Source organism: Chenopodium album, chromosome 7 (genome assembly GCF_948465745.1).
Source record: "Chenopodium album chromosome 7, dcCheAlbu1.1, whole genome shotgun sequence".
Taxonomy (NCBI): domain Eukaryota; kingdom Viridiplantae; phylum Streptophyta; class Magnoliopsida; order Caryophyllales; family Amaranthaceae; genus Chenopodium; species Chenopodium album.
The window spans coordinates 64,543,435-64,563,718 of NC_137840.1; the positions used below are offsets into that span (position 1 = coordinate 64,543,435).

The window sequence follows — 20,284 nt, forward strand, 5'->3', positions numbered from 1 at the left end:
ACGCCTTTTCAAGGTCGATTTTGAAAGCAAAAACACCCTTTCTCCCCTTTTTCTTTTTTCCCATTGAATGAATTATTTCCGAAGCAATGATATAGTTGATATCAGTGCCTCTCCCCGGGAGGAAACTGTTTTGGTTAGGTGAGATGAACGACTTTAGATGGGGTTTAATTCGATCAACCAAAATCTTTGAGACAAATTTATAACACGATTTAACAAGGCTAATTGGTCTAAAGCTTGTGATTTTGGTAGGATTTTGGATTTTTGGGATGAGACAAATCACGGTTTTATTGAGGGAGGGAGGGATATTTTTATTTTGGAAAATGGAAGAGATGAGGCTGTGATAATCAGATTTAATGGATTCCCAAAATTTTTGGTAAAAAAGGGCATGGAATCCATCTTCCCCCGAGGCTTTTAGAGGTCCAACCGCAAAGACCGCTTGTTTTAATTCAAGGAGGGAGGGAATAGCAACACAATTGATGAGGTTTTCAGAGGTAATATGAGGTGGGGGATCGATGTTATCAGACGTGAACAGGTTAGAAAAATGGGAGATGATGTGATCTTGGATTTGGGTGGGATCATCAAGCCAAATGCCCACCTCATTTTTCAGTAATGAGATTTTGTTCCTCTTTTTACGAATGGTAGAGCTGAGATGAAAAAATTGAGTATTTCTATCTCCATTTATAATCCATTCAGTTCTTGCTCTAGCTGCCCAGTACATTTCCTCTTGCTCTAAGAGGAGATGTAATTCTTTACTTAAGGATTCCTCCAAATCGAAGAAGAAACTGTTTGTGGGATCGTTATGAAAAGCTAATTGGGCCCCTTCCATTCTAGCCTTCACTCTTCTGATTTTCTTTTGCAGTGATCCAAAATGGTTGGAGGCCCAGTTAGTAATTGATTTGGAAATATCCTCAAGTTTGGGCGGCAAAAAAGAGGGGATCACAGCCCACTGACTCTTTACAAGATCATCCCACATTTCTAAACGTGCTTTAAAACAAGTACTTGCATAAAGAACAGAAAGAAAGAAAGGAGGATGGTTTTTCACCTGAACAACGCGCGTGGATGAAATGCCTGTCCTTAGTGACAGTAGTGACGGTATTAACCCCAGAATTCCAAAGTATAAGAATCCCCCCGGAGAGCCCAACTGGATCAACAACTTCAAAGGAGTTGAAAGGGAGGTTTTCAATCAGCTCCTCCACCCCTGATTTTTTAACTTTAGTCTCAGTGAGGATCATAATCTCAGGGTCGTGGTCCTTCAAAAGTTGTCGGAGGTTCCTCTTAAACCCCTGGCGAGCGATTCCTCTGGCGTTCCATAGTAGCATCGAGAGACCCGGCTTCATCACTGGATATTTTGTCATTTCCACTTTTGTCTCGTAGGCCGCATCGTTGTCTATCGTGACATATTGGCCCAAGTAGTGACTGTATTTCTCCAACGTATTCTTTTTCACCTTGACTCCCGACATTTCCAGATTCGAGTTCCTCTTCTTGCCCCATCCGCAATGAAGTTGAAGTTGGGTTGCTTCCCTCGTGAGATGAAACCACTTGACATTGTTGGTTCCGGCGACGGACTGAACCACCAGCCATTCGTCTGTAATCGACAAAGCCTTTCGTTCTTTTGGAAGAACGGGCTCCGGGTCGCAGAAGAGTTGAAGCTCCCATGGCATCACTAGACCGGAGTAATTCTTCTGGAGCTCGTTTATCCACCATTTCAGGAGAATTCCCCATGGTTCACACATCAAAGTCACATCCGTCAGCGAAGGAACGTGAGCCGGAACTAGGACCCTGGGATCGATCGGATCCCCTGCTTTCAGATTCGTGAACATTGGAGCAACCGCCGCGGGTTCCAGCAGAATTTGGCGTACGATTCCCGGGGTTAGCGCATTCCAACTTCCCAGAATACCTTGAGCATAGAAGGTCTGGAGATTGAATAGACCCTCGGTTTGAGAGAATTGGGGTTTGGTGTAGGTAATTATGTTCCTCTCCGGCGAGAGGACCACCGTTACCGGGTTTTTTTGAGGGCGTATCTGTTGAATTGCTCTGATCAGAGCCTGGGTTTTTTCCCTTTTTTGGTTGCGGTTTTCCATGCTTTTTGCTTTGTTGGAGAGAGAGAGGTAAATTTTGGGAGATTTGATGTGGCTCTGTGGGGAGGGGGAGGAGAGAAAAGGAGTTGTTTTGAATTTGCAAGATGCCGGATATTGGGAGAGGGGTTAGGGGCATGGTGAGGTGACATCGGAAGAGATAGGGCGGGTTTAGGCGGCTGAATTCTGAAAAGAGCTTTGGAACTAAGGAATTTAGATTTTGGAAGGATTTTTTTCTGAGAGTAGTCAGGGGTGGAGTAGAGTGGGTGGAGAGTAGGGGGGACCCACTCTCATTCTCTTCCAATTGGAGTAATTGAAAAGAGTTTGTCGTATTGGCACTAGACAAGGAGTTCGATTTTTTCTGTTGGACCCTCCCTTTATTAGTCGTATACTCAACGGTTAACAAAGACAAAGAGTTGCTTTTTCCTATTAACTGCCAGTCTTTATTTTTTTCCAACTGAAGGTTACTCTGAATGGAGTCTTTCCCGCCAATGGAGTTAGAAGGGGTGGCATTGTTTGGAACAAAAGGTTTAGAAGAAGAGGTTGAGGGTGGTTTCGATTTTTCAGAGGCGGAGGCTAGTTTCTTGGTGGGCAATTCTTTGTAGCAAATCTCTTGTTTGACTCTACCAATCCAAATGTGATTTTTTCTGGGTTGGACCTCGGAGATTAGAACCAGGATTCTGGCCGCTCTAAGGGAATTGACACCTCGTGACAGATCTGTTTTAACAAAGGAACCTAACGAATTGCCAATTTTTGCTAAAAAGACTGGGGAGTGGAACTCCACAGGTAGTTCTGGGAGTTCAATCCAAGTAGCCACTCTGTTCGGAGGAGCTGATGATGGTTTGAAGCCTGGTTTCCAACGTTCTACTGAAATTACTGTTCCATTGAGGAACCAGGGACCCGATTGCAATACTCTATCACAATCCTCTCGGTTTGTGAACTTCGAAAGGAAATACCCTTTTCCAATTGGGTAAGAATTGATGTTGCCTTTTGGTTTCCATAATCTGGCAATATTTTGCGCATAAAATTTCGTTGAGAAGGACTTCCCACATGCTTTGGATATGATTGAGGATGTCCAATCATCACATAGCGCTTCATATTCCTTTGCATCAATTGGGATAAATACTTCCGTGTCAGGATTGAAACAGTCCGGAGGACTCGTGGCAGCTTGAAAGTCAGCCAAGATGTGATTTTTGCTGTGTTTAATTGCACCCAGGTAGGAAATCGGAGGGTTTGGAGCTTTTGGTTGGAGTTGATGGGGCTGGATTAAGGCAGTAGCCACGGAGGGGGTGGGAGATGGAGCAGAGGAGACGGGATTTGAAGCAGAGGAGGTGAGAGTAGAAACAGAGTAGTTGAGGGGTGTAGCAGAGGAGGAAGGGAGAATAGCAGGGGGAGGGAAGAAGAAAGAGGTGGGGTGGGGAGGAGGGGAGGAGTCTTTGTAGAAGGATCAGTTGTAGCTGGAGAAAGCAATGCCGATAACAATGGAGGTGGTGTGGGAGGTTGTTGTTTGGAAGGAGGGGAGGACTCTCTCTCACTAGGATTCTCTCTCATGGTTAGTGAGGTCACCAAAAGCAATCCTTAGTCACATGAGAAATGTGAAAAAGTTTGTTATGTAAAATTAGTTGTGCATAAGTGTTATGCATTACAACTTCCTCCTATAGCCTATACTCCTATAGGGTTAGTAGCCAACTGTAGCATGTACGTTTGTAATTGTACTTTTTATTTTAGTAGGAAAGTTGGGTCTCATAATATAATGAATGTAAATCAATTTACTCCTTACGAAATTTCATGCCCACATCGTGTTAAGAAACTTTCATGCCCACATCTCACATTTTCTCACGGTCTCACCTATAGGCTATCACTAACTCTAACATTTCATCAAATACTGTCAGGTGGGACTTATACATAAATGTCCTAATTTTCTACGAGTATCAAATAGAAAAGCCAATGCAATTGGAGATTACCAAATCTATATCTATACTTATTATTAAAAAACACAAACTACAAATCTATACTAAACACATGTCATCACAATCACTCATATGCCACATGTCACTTTCCTTAATATTTTTCTTTTTCCCTTTTTTGTATTTCCTTTTAATATAAAAAAATTAGATAAATAATAAGTCTTTATGCATTTTGAAACTTGTAAATTTAAATAAGAAAATAAAGTATTTCATTTTATAACATTATAAATTAAAGTTAAACTAATTAATGCACATTACATTACATAAACAATAAAATAATCTTTTCATCTCCTAAACTTTAAATATAATTTTAACCAATATGTCATTTAATATCCCACAATATCTATGTATATATACCTAACTAGGTTAAGTCCCGTGCCATGCACGGTAATTTTTAATACTCCCTCCGCATTCAATTATCTGCAACAAATTTTTTTTCTTTCCCTTACTTTATTTTATACAATAAAATGACCACCTTACCCTTACTTTATTTTTAAAACTTTGTTTAACATCTTATAATTACACTTACTTACCAACTAATTACCACCTTATCCCAACCCAACCCTGCCTACCACCACCCCAACCACCAGACGAAACCAGAGCACCACCCCCACCGTGACTATACCCCATCGCCACGCCAATCTCCGACCACACCCTAGCTCGCTGCCCCATTCTCCGACCAGACCCCATCGCACCCTAGACCAGACCCCATCACACCTTAGACCAGACCTCGCTACTCCACCACAACCACTAATCAGAGTTCGTGGGTTTTGCGGTGGGTTTCGTGGCTAGACTTGGGGTCGTGGGTTGGGCGGCGGTTTCGATTCAAGACCTAGGGTTGTGGGTTGGGCGGTGGTTTAGATTTAAGATCTGGGGTCGTGGGTTGGGCGGTCGGTTTCGATTCAAGACCTGGGGTCGAGGGTTTCGTGGTGGGTGTTGGTGGTCTGAGTAAGTGGGGCTGGTGCGTGAGTGGGGGTGTGTGGTGATTTCGGTGGTCTGAGTTCGGTGGTTTTGCGTCCGTCAGTGGGAGTTGCGTGGTGGTTTCGGTGGTCTGAGGTCAGTGGTTCTGCGTGAGTGGTGAGGGTTGCGTGGGTGTCGATCGGTGTTTCGTGGGGTTGCGTGGTGGGGGTTGTGTGGGTGTTGGATTAATTATCCCTTTCCTTTCCTCTTAATTTTCAATAATCATGCTTAAGAAATTTTGCCTAGGAGTCCGTAAAAAGTACCATTGTTGTAGATAATTGAAACCGGAGGGAGTACTTAATACTTATCATTAGTTTAACACTATTATTTAATTATAAAAAATTATACCTAATTGCAAAATAGGATGAAAGTTCTATAATTACAAAAAAAAAAAAAAATTAAAAATTTATTACACTAAAGAAAACAGAGAGAATAATATATGCACGACTAATAAAAATAACTATGAATTACATTACAAAGTTATAGATAGTAAACTATTATTGCATATTATTGTATAAAAAAATATTATCTTTGTTTGAATGTGTACAAATAGAATATACTTATCAAATAAGAAATGAAATATTATTGCATAGTTTATATTAAAAACTTCTTTAAGAAGCTTTGACCAAAAAAATAAAAATTAAAAAAAAAAATTGGAGGGAAAATTTTTAACCAGGAGATGACATGTGTCATTCCTGGTTTCGTCTTTAGTATAAAGTTATAGATAGATAGATAGATAGATAATATATGCACGACTAATAAAAATAACTATGAATTACATTACAAAGTTATAGATAGCAAACTATTATTGCATATTATTGTATAAAAAAATAATATCTTTGTTTGAATGTGTACAAATAGAATATACTTATCAAATAAGAAATGAAATATTATTCCATAGTTTATATTAAAAACTTCTTTAAGAAGTTTTGGCCAAAAAAATAAAAATTAAAAAAAAAATGGAGGGAAAATTTTTAACCATCTCCTGGTTTCGCCTTTAGTATAAAGTTATAGATAGATTGGTGTTCTAACAAGTCAATACTATATACCTACATTTCATAAATATCGCAATACTTTGACAAATTCATACATAACTTTAACCATAAATATTTTTAATTTTATCTTACGGAGTTTTAAGAAGTATAAAAGGATAGTAACTAACTTACTACTACCTCTGTTACTATTTATTTGCAACAAAGAGCTCTTCATGGACTCATAGGCACATATTCTCTAATCTCTATGCTTGAATTTAACAAATATATGTGATTAAGTGGAGGAGAAAGTGGGTTGATTAATTATTCACCATATCCACCACTAGGGGTGTACAAAAACTAGTCCGGACCTGAAAACCGACCTGAACCGGACCTGTTGGGACCGGACCTGATCCGGACCTGTAGATTCAGGTCCGGTCCCGGTCCTTGAAATTCAAGGATTCCGGGTTTCAGGTCCGGTCCGGGTAAAACCCGGAACTTTCAGGTCCGGACCTGAAACCGGTAAAACTACTTTTTTTTAATTAATAAGTTTAAATAGGCCCATAAACAGGTCCAAACAGGTCCATAACAGGTCCAAACAGGTCCAATCAGGTCCAAATAGGTCTAAACAGGTCAGCACTTTCATATTATTTAAAAAAAAATCAAAAAAAAAAACTAATCAGGTCTATTCAGGTCCAAACCCGGACCGGACCTGATTTTTCAGGTCTGGACCGGAACCGGACCTGTTGATTCAGGTCCGGTCTCCGGTCCTTAAAAATCAAGAATTCAGGTCCCGGTCCATTTAGGTCCGGGTCAGGTCCGGTCCGGTTTTGGACCGGTGTACAGCCCTATCCACCACCCTACCCGCCTCTCCTTAAAACCCCACTAACACCCACCCTACCACCAATAGGATCTTGATCGAAACACCCACTCCACCCACCACGTAGTCACAACCAAACACCAAACATCGATCAGAAACCCAAACAAAACCCACCCACCCCGGCCCGCAATGACTGAATACCAAACAAAGACTAGAAACCCAACCCTCACCCACCCTTATCAACAACTGCAAAGCTACCCACATTAGAGGTGATAAATAATTCAGGTCGGACCCTGCCTGCTTTAACATCAAATGTCATGCCTAAATTCGTAAAAAAGTGACGGGCTTGTTGGGCCAAAATGAGCTTTTTTCGACCGAGTTGGGTTTTTAACTTTTTTATTATTTTATTTTTTTGCTTGCCCAAGCCCGTTCTATTTTCGAAAAAAATTAAGTTGAGCCATAGTTGATCTCATCCACCCCTAGGGTGTCCAAATCCCATTCTTTGGGGGTTTAGTTGTTTAGGCATGGGTTTTAAATTTATAAATTTCTCAAACAAGCATATGGAGAAAATCTTAGCCATTTTAAATCCGTACCACCAAAATTTCATGAACCAAACATCCTCCGTCCACTACTATTTATAATAGGGTAATGTTATATGCGGCTCTTAAGGCTGCTTATAAGCATTTAATATACTTCCTTTTTTAGTACTACCTCCGTTTTTATTAGTTGACACGTTTTGACTTTAGCACACTATTCACACACTTTCCTTTGATCATGTTTTGTGATTTATACGTAATGAAAAATATAATCATGTGAGGTCTTGTTAGATTCGTCATGCATGGTATATATTTTAAAAATATCAACTTTTTATAATTTTTACCTATCGATAATTAATGATATTAATGGTTGAAATCGTGCATTGGCAAACGTGACTAAATAAAGGTGTCAACTAAAAAGAAACAGAGGAAGTATTAAGCTGTGAATTTATCAACAATTCACGAGTAAATCGGTGTAATAAATGTTTATTTATTGTCAATTCTTTTCACTTTTAGCTTCTTATATGCAGCCTTAGAGCTGCATATATCTTTTTCCTTAAAAATAAACACTTTTGTAACATATTGCAACTTTGCAATGTTAATTGTTAAATTTCCTAAAATTCTTCAAAACTACATGAAAATCAAGTTTTAAGTCCCCTAAACATCCTTTATTATGAACCCTTAACATTTCAAGATAATTTAGTTCAAGTTTTCTACGGTTTGGTTTAAATTAATTGGGTTTTCGTTTAGTCGATTTTAATTTGACAATTACATTTTGACATTTTAAAATTGGCTTAAATGAAAAAAAATGTTTACAAGCTAATTAGCATAACTAATAAGAATCAAACTTTCAAGGGTGAAGGGTAATGTATAATTATAGCAGAATGAATCTGCACAATACATACAAAATCGTTTATTGTAGTGTTTTAACAAGGCAGCAAACTACGTATAAGACCTATCATAATAAGCTTTCATGTGTAAATGCTCTAAGAAGAAAAAAAATTCATGTCACCCACTCGTAAGCTAGCTTCGCTATAAATCTGAATACCAGGAAGGTGCTCTATGATGTGTAAACTGTAAAGCCTACTCAGTATTTCGACGTTTGGCCTAATTTAGGCTACTATGTTCTCCAAAGGATATCACTTGAGGGAATTCTCAATGTCGATCACAAAACGATATTTCACATCCCTCTTAATGAGCCTCTCAATAGCTTCATTTGCATATTCAATTGGAACAACTTCTACATTCGGGTATACTTTATTTGCAGCGCAGAACTCCAACATCTCTTGAGTGACTTTAGTACCACCGGTTATACTACCAGAGAAAGTCTTCATACCTGCCAGAAAATCACAAGATATAGAGAAAAGTGATGGAAGCTGCATATATAGGATCTAATTTGCATGAAATTCAGCAGTCCAGTTCAATTAGTAGACAAACCTAATAAAAGACTCGCAGGACTAAATTTCACTTCACTTGGGAAGCCCACCAGAACGTAAGCACCAAATGTCTTTAGAAGCCACAAATATGGCTCAAACTGGTGATCTCCTGATGCAGTATCTACTATAAAGTCCAATGATCCAGTGAGGGCCTAGAAGAAACGTATCAGATCAGTCAAGAACAACAAACTGTAGAGAGTAGAGCTATAGTAATACTTATAAGTTAAGCAATAATCACCTTCATTTGCTGTTCATCAGATGAAATAACAAAATTGTCTGCCCCGAGTACACTCAAGGCCTCCTCTTTCTTTGATATACTGGTGCTAAAAACAGTAACTTTCAGTCCAAAAGCCTTACCAAACTTAACGGCCATATGTCCAAGACCACCTAGCCCAACCACCCCAAGACTTTTACCAGGTTGGTTCATATTATGGCGAATCATGGGAGAATAAACAGTAATTCCGGCGCATAATAGTGGTGCTGCTAAGTGCGAGGGAAGATTGTCAGGAATCCGATAGCAGTATCTGAAAATTCAGCAGGGAAAATTTTAAAGTAGCCTCATTGTATAAGATTTCTTAATAGCACATTCACTAAATTCTTGTTCAATATGACACTGGTGAATTCGCTCTACTTTCAGTTGATCAAGTCAACTACTGGAGAAACAAACGCAACCATTACAGGACTTAGGATGGAGTCTTGAGTCCTCTGTCATCATCCAACCAAATGAAAAGAAAAAACTAAAGTGAAAGTGGTGAGATACTAATCAATATAAAAACTATGGTTCATATTCCCACAAGTTATGCACTTCCAAAATACAGGTCCTTTATCAGGAAATAGGGATGAATCATCATTGACTGTTGTTATAAGCTACTATTTATAAGGCATAGCACAAGGTAAGCATTTGCTAATAATTGACTTAGCTTTGGATAGAACTATGAAAAGTTATGTGTGATTAAGGGAAGAGGATGAAGATTGGTTGATTAATTTCTGGAAAACAGTTAAATGTGGATAGTTGCAAGCTTTTAATACAGAGTACAATCTAACACATAACTACTATCGATATTCAACCTGTATCTTTCTCCCAGACTTGCTGTAATTATATAGCTTCTATTTAAGTAAAAAAAACTACTACAATTCTACAAGCCACTAATAACGCCATAATTATGCTGCTACCTAAAGTGCCCCACCCCTTAATATTTATGCATAGCAGCCTTACAGATTTACAGGTGTACTACTCCAACTTGTTACTTTGTTAGTCATCTTCACGGTTATCTTAATCACTTTTTATGTTCAAATATACTGAAGTGTGTTAGTGTCCGTGAATTGAACCATAATAGGATAACATGTTGAATTCTAAACATAGAATAAGCATGAAGAAACAATGATGTACCTGAAAAATAACACATCTACTAAACCAGCGATTTTTGAACCCCATATCAACTATCTATGAAATGACAATATACTGGTTTCTAGATCATTCTTTACTTAAAATATTCAAACATTGGCATGCTAAAAACAAGTGAAGGTAAGCATAAGGAAAAGGTTTTTTTGCACACATTTTGATATAATACAACAAACTTTCAAGACACGTTGAGAGAAAAAAAGCCAGCTATAATTAGCGCATGGAAAACATTGTAACAAAGCTCAGACACTTTGTTGAATAGCCATCAGCTACCTAATTCTATTATATCCAATGGGAAGGAATGAACCCCCTGAGCAATGAAGGAAATGAAAATGCATAGAAATGGCTAACAGCAAAAATAGTTGGACTTAAAAGCAATAGAAACTATCAATTACTGCATCCAGCAAATAGAATAGCTAAATGTGTCAATATGGGTTGCAATGTTAATCAGATATCAAACATCTTCTTCTAGTCTGCAAAGATGCTAACTAAAGTTACATCAAGACGGAAACTTAACACAGGATTCTACAGTGAGGTTTTGTCTAGACTTCTGATTATAATCAGTTTAAACAAGTCATCCAAATCTACTCTACAATATAAAAAAAAAAAAATTGCTTTAATCTATACATAAGTAGCAAGATGAGGCATAGCCATAGGTCCATAATGCTCTTGTGTACAAGTGTATAATATTTATTAATGTGTCTCTGTGATCTCAATGAGAAAGAAGGAAATTAAATTGTATGATAATTACCTTTCATGAACAACAATAGAGCTAGAGTAACCTCCTTTTGTCACTGTACCATCTGCATCTACTCCATTAAATGTGAAGACTGAACCTTTCACACAATTCACCTCCATCCCCTCATTACAATACTCACAATCTCGACATGAGTTGACATAAGTTCCCACTCCAACATGATCCCCAACTTTGAAACGGTCAACCTTCGGCCCAACCTCTTTCACTATTCCAACTATCTCATGGCTTAACACAGAAAACACAATTTCATCAGATCCAGAAGGCTAGTTTCAGTATTATACATTTCATTTACAATTCCACTATAAAGCTACATACCCAGGCACCACAGGATATTTGGAGTCTCTATGAAGGTTCTTTGTCCAAACCACATCTGCATAACACACTCCACAGTGTGTAATTTTAATTGACACATCATCCGGTGCAACAGCCCTAATAAGTGCACTTATGATTCAGTACATAAATACCTCATAAAAGGCGCATCCAAGTATGCAAAACACGTACAATACCCTTCATCATACCTGCGATTAAATTCATAAGGCGATAGAACCCCTGATGGATCTCTAGCTGCCCATCCTAGGCAATTCGCGTGTGCAGTCTCAGAAGCCATACTCAGCTGATTCTGTAAATGGCAATAAGTAGTAAATGAATGTCAAGTTTATGAGAAGCTTTTTCACAGCTTATGAATTGAGCTCACCTCCCTATTTAACAAGGAGGGTCACATTCACAATGCAATACACATTACTTAAGGTAGGTAAGGATGACCAAAAAGGATCCTACTGACTCGGCACCTCTCTTTTCACACGATACTATAAATTCGACGAATTTAAGCTCCCTCAATCCTAATATGTTATGTATAATTCCAGTAAAACATCAACATGTACCTAATCAAAAAACTTTCTCCCTACAATGAGATTTTTTTTTTAGTTTTATTATTGTCATTTTGCTGTAATACAATCTAAATGAGAAATTCAGACTTTTATTTATATTTGGTTACAAAATCTAAATTACATATTCTAATTCTATAGTTAATTTGATTCCACACTTTTGATATCATGAGAAATATAATCAAGAATTTAAATTTAACAGAGAATTCAATATTACTCCTATACCATGATATTAAAATATGCCCAGCAAAAATAATTTCCTAATTAAAAAAGAACAGGACAATACAATTGAAAGTTTAAGTAAAATTGAATCAACTAATTAATACTTCATATACAATTTTGAAACATGAAATTTCAATCAAATGAAGAAAACTATACAGAATCACAAGCCCAAAAAAAAGAAAAAAAAAAAAGTAATTGACCACATTATCACCAGAAAATATGAATGAATTGCTAACAAAAATACAAATTGAAACGAACCTGAATTTTAGTGGGGTTGAGTGAAGTGAGAAGTTACAGAGATAAATTATATAATTATGAAATGAATTGATTAATTCTTGATAATTATAGAGATGGGGTTGGTGAGAAAGAGCATTCGATTAATCATCAATGGCGTCAATGGTTCAATTTTGTCGTGCTTCAGTCGCTTACTCTGTTCGTCAATAGAAAGACTTTTCAACTCTTCTGGATTTGATTTGATGTGCTCAGCTCTTACGAGTTACGAGAAATATCAACGAATTAGATACTTCGTTGGGATTGGCTAGATCTAAAATTAGGTTCGGGTAAAGATGGGCACGGGTTGTGCCGTATAGGTCTCCGGGTCAATACTACATTATCTTGTGCTCAAGCAGGTTATGCTTATAAGTTATAAAAACCTTATGTCATGCTAAGGGTGAGTTTATGCTGGTTTTTATAAACAAGGCCCATGTACAGTCCGGATTGTATGTCATGTCATGTCATGTTTATGGGGCACTTAATATTTTTTGGGTAAATTGGTCAAATCGGCATGTTGTGATCGTGCAACAATTTGATATTGAAGCTCATGCAACTAGGGTTGTTCACATTAGGTTAATCGTGCTTTAACAGTACGGTTAACAGCTAGACCGATTACTTAAAAACACAAACCGTAACCGTACCGTTAAGGAACAGTTTACCACAACGGTTAACCATTTCTTAGCGGTACAGTTACCGATTAACCGCTAAACAATAAAATAATTATAACTCGGTATTTTTTTTGCCTTTTTCAGAGTTTGAAGTTTAATACATATTTTGATATAAACAATTATAAGTTCGAATTAGTTGATTATAAATCAATAAAGGTTCTTTTAAAGTTAACTTAATTATATATCTTTTTCCTAAAAAAATAAATAGAATATTATATAAAATATATATTTTTATTTTAACGGTTAACCGATGATTAACCGTTTACTCAAAAGTATAATGGTAACCATAATAGTTAACCGCTATATTTAACGGTTCGGTTAACTGTAGCTGTTTATTTTTAACTGTACGATTGATTGACTTATAAAATTAGTCGGTTATACCGGTTAACGGTTACGGTTTTTTTTTTCTTCACACCCTACATGTCACAACTCACCAGTGTGCCTATTGTGTTGTATTGGGTTGGGCTATTTTCATGTCGTGTCTAACCAACCCTCATATTGGCCCGACCCATTTTCATCTCTAGGCATGGACCGGGTAAAACCAACTCGATTTAAATTAATTTTTGGAGGCAAGTGGAGTTATCCTATTCATATATGTCTCTTATTCAATGTTAGATTATTTGAATTGACCCTACTTGATGTCAAATATGAAAGAAATTGATGCATTTTGCATGATTATACTTCATAATTATCAATAGATTTGAAAGCTATCTAATTTGATACAGATGGTAAATGGAATACTTATTGCCTACATATACTAAAATCGAATTTAGATCGATTGCCAATTTACCATTGTTGGTTATGCAGATTTTAGTTGTGGTGTCCATTGAGTGAGTATTAGTGTAACATAATGATGTTTCTCTATTGTTTAAGCAGTTATGCGTGTGCTTGGAATCAAGTCAAATCACTTTTTATCATTAAAAACCATAAAACCACTAAATATTTTGTAAAGAGTACATACAAGTTTTTACAAATTCAATTACTTCGTATCTTGATTTGAGAGATAAATATTTAAAGATATTGTGAACAACAACACAGAAAATTACTGAATTGAGATCAAATCTTGAGCAATTTCCATAGAAAATGTCCAAATGTATCAAAATTCCTCAATTATGCCCCTCCTTTTTTCAAATTTAAAATCTCAATCTATTATCCATGTCAACAATTACAAATATCAATTTTTTTTTTTTAACTTTTGCGGTATTAAATTGTTAAAAAAGCCCCTTTTTTTTTTCCTTATGTGAACAGAAAATTGGAAATTTTGTAAAAATAGAGACTAATTAAGGAATTTTGATAACTTTGCGCATTTTGTATGGAAATTACTCTCAAATCTTTTATGTTTACACTTTGTGGCTTTGTTTTATGTTTAACCCCAAAAATTTTCATCTTAAGGTTTCCTAAATTGCTTCAATTAACCAATTGTTACTGCAATACCTTTGAAACCCCTCAAAGAGTCAAATTTGAAAATTTTAGAGTTATATAATGCATTAAGAGCAAATTGACATTAGTTTCAAATAGACCTAAATTATTCCAAACCAAACTAATTTTTTTTAAAAGATTTTATTTAAAAAAAAAAAAAAAACATTTTTCAAATTGATCCCGACTTTAATAAACCCATAATTCTGAATCTAATACCGTATTAGATTCCAAAAGACCCGATTGTCACCCTCTAGGCCTCTACTCGTAGGCCCCATAAAGAACTGTTAAAACTTAAAACAAACAAAACGCCTATAGGCTGACTTCACTATTTTCGTCTCCTGCTTCTAAGAGCAAGTTTAGCCCCAAGTCTTAAGACTTGGGATGACATCATCATTTTGAGTCTTAAGATTTGTACTTAATACTTTTCCCATTTTTCTTCAAAAATCTCAAGCAAGTCTCAAGTTGAGTCTTGAAATTTCAAGACTCAACTTAAGACTTGAGATTGGGACCCACTTCATTTTTATTTTTATTATTATTATTATTTTTTTTACACTTTTCTACATATAATATGTCAAATATTTAAATCTTAGGGCTAAAGTGATAAATTTCTGTAAATCTTAGTGAGTTTTAACAAGAATTTGATGACATCATTTTCAATGGGACCACAAAAAATGATGCTCTAACGCTACCCACCTCTTAAGCTAGTTGGTCCTTGAGCCGTCAAAATTAAAAAATTTACTGACAAAATTCCCGGCATACATATTTCTGCTGCTTCATCTTCCTACTACTCCCCTACTAAATTAACCAAGATCCCATTTCCTTCTTCTCACTTTCTCTCTCCTCCTTCAATTCTCAGTTGTGATCTTCCCCATTTTGCATTCAATTTTACTACTATGCTATAACTGCTTTTTGTTGCAATTTTCTGGGTTTTATTTGATCAGATGTAAGTTTTTTTTTTGCTGGGAGATTTTCATCAAAATCCCAAGAAACGTAGAAGATGAGAGGTTCAATTGCTTCATCCCCAAAAGCCCCAGAAGCCCGTCATCGTATTTCTGCTTCAGTGTTCGTCTTCTTTCTCTCTCTAACTTTCTGTTTTGCTCTTAGAGTAGTATGATTTTGAATGTGTGTTATTTGTCGGTGGAATTTACCATTGTTTGATCATTAAGTATAAGTTCAATTTTTGGGGTGTTTAATTTTAATGGGTATTTCATTGTTTTTGTGGGTTCTTACAATGCTCATTTTTGTGGGTTCTTACAATGCTCATTTTTGTGGGTTTTTGATGTGAAGAATGCTATAATTTTGTGTTGTTTGATGTTGATTAAATTGGCATTTGAATTTTCATGGTTTTGGCTTTTCGAGGTTTCGAATTATTTTACAATGTATATGAATGTTCTATGATGATGGGGGTAGTCATTTAACCTTGTTCATCAAGGGTAGATGGGATTTTGGGGAGTCATTTTTAATGAGATTTTAGGCTTGGACTTGAAAGTTAGGCAAAGGTGGAGAGTTGAGGGGGAGGGGGGGGGGGGGGTTGTGCAGAGGGATGTTGGCTTCCCCATTTAGGTTCCTAACCTAACTATTTGGTGAAGGATTGCTAAGTTATTACGACTCGGATACTCATGTCAGGTATAGGTTTGTGCTCCCATTGTTTGACTCGGCTATTATCTGCAAGTAATCCATGGTTTTGGACTAAAATGAAGGTTTGAAGAATCCATTCCCAAGCTGGAGTGTTGAGGATTTGACACGGGTACTTGAGGTGCAATGAACTAGTGAAGAGTCCAAGTAACATAGGTATTGAATATGGGGATGATGTAGGACTTATACCGAACAAAACAAAGCAGTCATTTATATTTCTTGTATTTAGTGAGATAAGCTGCTCTACTTCTTGTGACTGTTTATGTGTCTGTTTGAGGTGGAGGTGGGGCTGTGGGGAATTGGGAGAGAAGCTGCAATTAGTCATTTATGAAGTTTAATAGTATACAAATTACGACCCAGTAATAGTATATAAATGCTTTCCGGTCATTAACTAACTTTTGAAGCTAATTTAACTTCACTTTTAGCTCCAAAACAATGGGGTGTAGGAGCTAGTATACTTTTCATAATTTTGGTAATAAAGTTTAGTATAAGTAGGATTCATTGAACCAGTTTATTGAGCAATAATATGTTCTATAGATATAGAAAGAAATTCTGACAGTTAGGATCTAGCATTTATCTTCTTTGATCACACATGTTAGCAGCCTGTTTATCTTATTCCTTACATTTTAATTCTCAGTATAAGGGAATGTGAGCACTGTTAGTAAAATTGGGCTCAACACTGCCCTTGCCAGTCTAAATAGTTTGCTTGCTAATGTTTCTCCGTCTCTTTGATTTCTTTCAGCGAAGAATCAAGCAAAAGAAGGTCTGTAAGACATCGAGATAGTAGAGATGTAGAAAAGGCATCATATACTCCCTTCCAAGATAGAAGTTATAACTGCAAGTTTACCCCATTAAAGTTCATCCTAGTTGTCGTTTTGATTGTAACATTTTTGACACTTCTTCACTCTCCATCCCTTAAGCATACAGAACATATATCGAAATCCAATTCTCAGTAAGTTTCATCTTTCACTGTTCTTTGAGCTATTCCTGAGGTTTTAGCTCTATTTATTTCAATTTATAGCTTGTTATACCAAATTAATTCAAGGTTTCAAATTTCCTGCTATATTTTGCATTACCTGAATCAGTGACCACTTCTGCCGGTTTCTTCTTTTAAATTTACGCATTTCCTGTGTTTAATTTCTGAGTTTTATAGTAGTGACTATCATTTATCCTATGCAATTTGCTTAATACGGATTTTTTTATGAATGCAGGATGAGCATTGTAGATAGATGGAGAGGGGATAGTCATGTTGACAAGCGCTATGTATCCGATCTAGCTATTGATTGGAATCAAATCTCAGAAGTCATGGAAACTCTTATTGATAAGAATGACTATAAGGCTATAGGCCTGTTAAATTTCAAAGAAAATGAAGTTGATAGTTGGCAGGAAATGTTACCTTCCCCTGAGCATATGATTTTGCATCTGGACCATGTTCCTAAAAGTTTGACTTGGGAAACGCTGTATCCTGAGTGGATTGATGAGGAAGAAGACTTTGAGATACCTAGTTGTCCTTCCCTTCCCAGTATTCAGGCTCCTAGAAATGCACGTATGGATCTTATTGCTGTGAAGTTGCCTTGCAACAAGCTAGGAAAATGGTGGAGAGATGTTGCACGGCTGCACTTACAGCTTGCTGCAGCAAAGCTTGCTGCATCTACTAAGGGGTCTTATGATCTGCATATACTGTTGATTTCTGATTGCTTTCCTATCCCAAATCTCTTCCCCTGTAAGGAACTTGTGTCGCGTGCTGGGAATGCATGGCTGTACAAGCCCAATCTCAATACCCTAAGAGAAAAGATTCAGCTTCCTGTTGGATCATGTGAACTTGCGCTCCCTCTCAATCCAAAAGGTATTATGTCTTTGTAGATGTTATTCTATTGGTGCATGTCTGGCTTTTGTGTTTTTAAGATCTAAAAGATATATATTTGTTGTGCTGAAATGTTTTGTTTTAACTCTGGATGTGTATGTGGTTCTATTTGAATTTATGTTGTGGCATTCGTATGGGGTAATCTTAGACTCTTAGCTGCATTGCTTATACTTAGTTCAGCCTACAAGAATCTATTGCACCAGAACACCACTCAATTTGGTGAGGATGCTGTTAGTCCTTGTTGGCCCACTTTAGCATGTGCACAAGATGTGTGGAAGGGTGCATGCTGTTAAACAATAAATTGCTTGGCGATTAAATTTCATACTGGTAATTTTTTTTTTCCTGTGCTGACAACTTTAACACAGACAGTCAGACACACAGATGTATCGCTCTTATGAATGAGAAAGAAAAGCTACAAGCCAAGATATTGATAAAAGCTCAGTTAGACTTATACATAAGTACCTGCAATTCCATTTTGATAAATGTATTTCATTGACTGAGGTGATAAAAGTTTCTTAATATGATTTTTGCATTTTGAAAAACATTCTATCGGAACAAAATATTGAAATAGAAAAAAAAAAAATGCTGGCAAAATGCTGGATCTGGGAAGTGTGCAGAGTGCACTTATGCCCCTGCAAATCATTTCCTGTCATTTTATCGTTTATTTGATTTAAAAGTTTATATACAATTATGTAAAGCTGGATTAATGTAGTGAATAAGTTATAAATTTTTTTCACAATTCTTAATTATGACCAAATAAAATTATGCAAGGAGAAACCATTGAATTTTTCCCCTTTACTTGGGGAGGGTGAGGGGGTTAAATCCTTCAGAGCTAACTGAAGTACTGAACAATTTTTTGGACAATTTTAGAATAAGATGTCCAAATTTCCATGAATGATAGTCATGTACTATTTTAGCTTGTTTATATGCCTTTCCTTTTAACGAGTACCAATAGTTTATTATTAAATGCACTTTCCTTCAGCCCTGAATTACCTGTGAATAATGGTGTCATTACGTCATCTATTGTTATTTCATACTTTTCAACCTCCTAGTATGGTTGTGCGCATGACCAAATGCTCTGTATGCTGCATGATATTTACTAACGATTAAAATTTTAACTTGAACTTTTATATCAGCCTATCTATCTTCTGGAACTGCACATCGAGAAGCTTATGCTACTATCCTTCATTCAGCACACGTGTATGTATGTGGAGCTATTGCAGCAGCACAAAGCATTAGAATGTCTGGTTCAACTCGTGATTTAGTCATACTTGTTGATGACACAATCAGTGATTATCACCGAGGTGGCCTTGAGGCTGCAGGTTGGAAAATTCATACCATCCAAAGAATCAGGAACCCAAAAGCTGAACCAGAAGCCTATAATGAGTGGAACTACAGCAAATTCCGTCTCTGGCAGCTAACTGATTATGACAAGATCATTTTCATAGATGCAGACCTTCTTATACTCCGAAATCTCGACTTCCTATTTGGGTTGCCAGAGATTTCTGCCATAGGGAACAATGCTACTCTTTTCAACTCTGGGGTTATGGTAATTGAGCCATCTAATTGTACATTTCAATTACTAATGGACCACATTAATGAGATTGAATCGTACAATGGTGGGGACCAAGGCTATTTGAATGAGATCTTCACCTGGTGGCATCGGATTCCCAAGAGAATGAATTTCTTAAAGCATTACTGGGAGGGTGACGAGCCTGAAAAGAAAGAAATGAAAACCAGGTTATTTGGTGCAGATCCACCAATACTTTATGTGATCCATTACCTAGGCTTGAAACCATGGCTGTGCTTTCGTGATTATGATTGCAACTGGAATAATGAATTATTGCATGAGTTTGCCAGCGATATTGCTCATAAAACTTGGTGGAAGGTGCATGATGCGATGCCTGAAAACTTGCATAAATACTGTTTGCTTAGGTCTAAGCAGAAGGCATCATTGGAATGGGATAGAAGGCAGGCTGAGAAAGCGAATTTCACTGACGGCCACTGGAAGATAAAGATCAAGGATCCAAGATTGGAAACATGCTTTGAAAACTTCTGCTTTTGGGAAAGCATGTTGTGGCACTGGGGTGAGAAGAATTGGACCGACAATGCAACTACTTCATCTTCACCGGTGTCAGGGATTAAAACAGCTTCTCTTCCCTCTTTGTAGTTTCAGGGTCTGATTTTTGTCCATCAGAAATACATAAGACTCAGAGATATAGCAAACAGAAACAACATATTTTTTTTTTTACTCTAAAAAAAAAAAAACAAAAAACAAAAACAACATATTTTTCCTGTGAAAATTTTAAAGAGTATGCTGAATATGCTGATTGCATATGCCGATTTAAACCCTCTGAAGTTTGAATCACTAGTGGTCTCGAGTCTGATTCAACAT

General features: G+C 36.8%; 2 protein-coding genes across 2 annotated transcripts; one reads left to right on the forward strand and one right to left on the reverse strand.

Moving 5' to 3' along the window:
• Positions 1-8,186: 8,186 nt before the first annotated feature.
• Positions 8,187-12,530, reverse strand: LOC145639175 (putative cinnamyl alcohol dehydrogenase 1). Its single transcript, XM_081690345.1, has 7 exons — positions 12,289-12,530; positions 11,443-11,543; positions 11,240-11,353; positions 10,919-11,149; positions 9,004-9,289; positions 8,767-8,917; positions 8,187-8,665 (listed from the first exon to the last, which is right to left on the reverse strand). Exons 2-7 carry the CDS (start codon positions 11,529-11,531, stop codon positions 8,469-8,471), a joined length of 1,068 nt encoding a protein of 355 aa, XP_081546471.1. The 5' UTR covers positions 11,532-11,543; positions 12,289-12,530; the 3' UTR covers positions 8,187-8,468.
• Positions 12,531-15,138: 2,608 nt separating this feature from the next.
• Positions 15,139-20,207, forward strand: LOC145638082 (putative UDP-glucuronate:xylan alpha-glucuronosyltransferase 3). Its single transcript, XM_081689041.1, has 4 exons — positions 15,139-15,452; positions 16,768-16,977; positions 17,237-17,871; positions 19,026-20,207. The coding sequence occupies exons 1-4, from the start codon at positions 15,388-15,390 to the stop codon at positions 20,057-20,059; spliced, it is 1,944 nt and encodes a 647-aa protein (XP_081545167.1). The 5' UTR covers positions 15,139-15,387; the 3' UTR covers positions 20,060-20,207.
• The last annotated feature ends 77 nt before the right edge of the window (positions 20,208-20,284 follow it).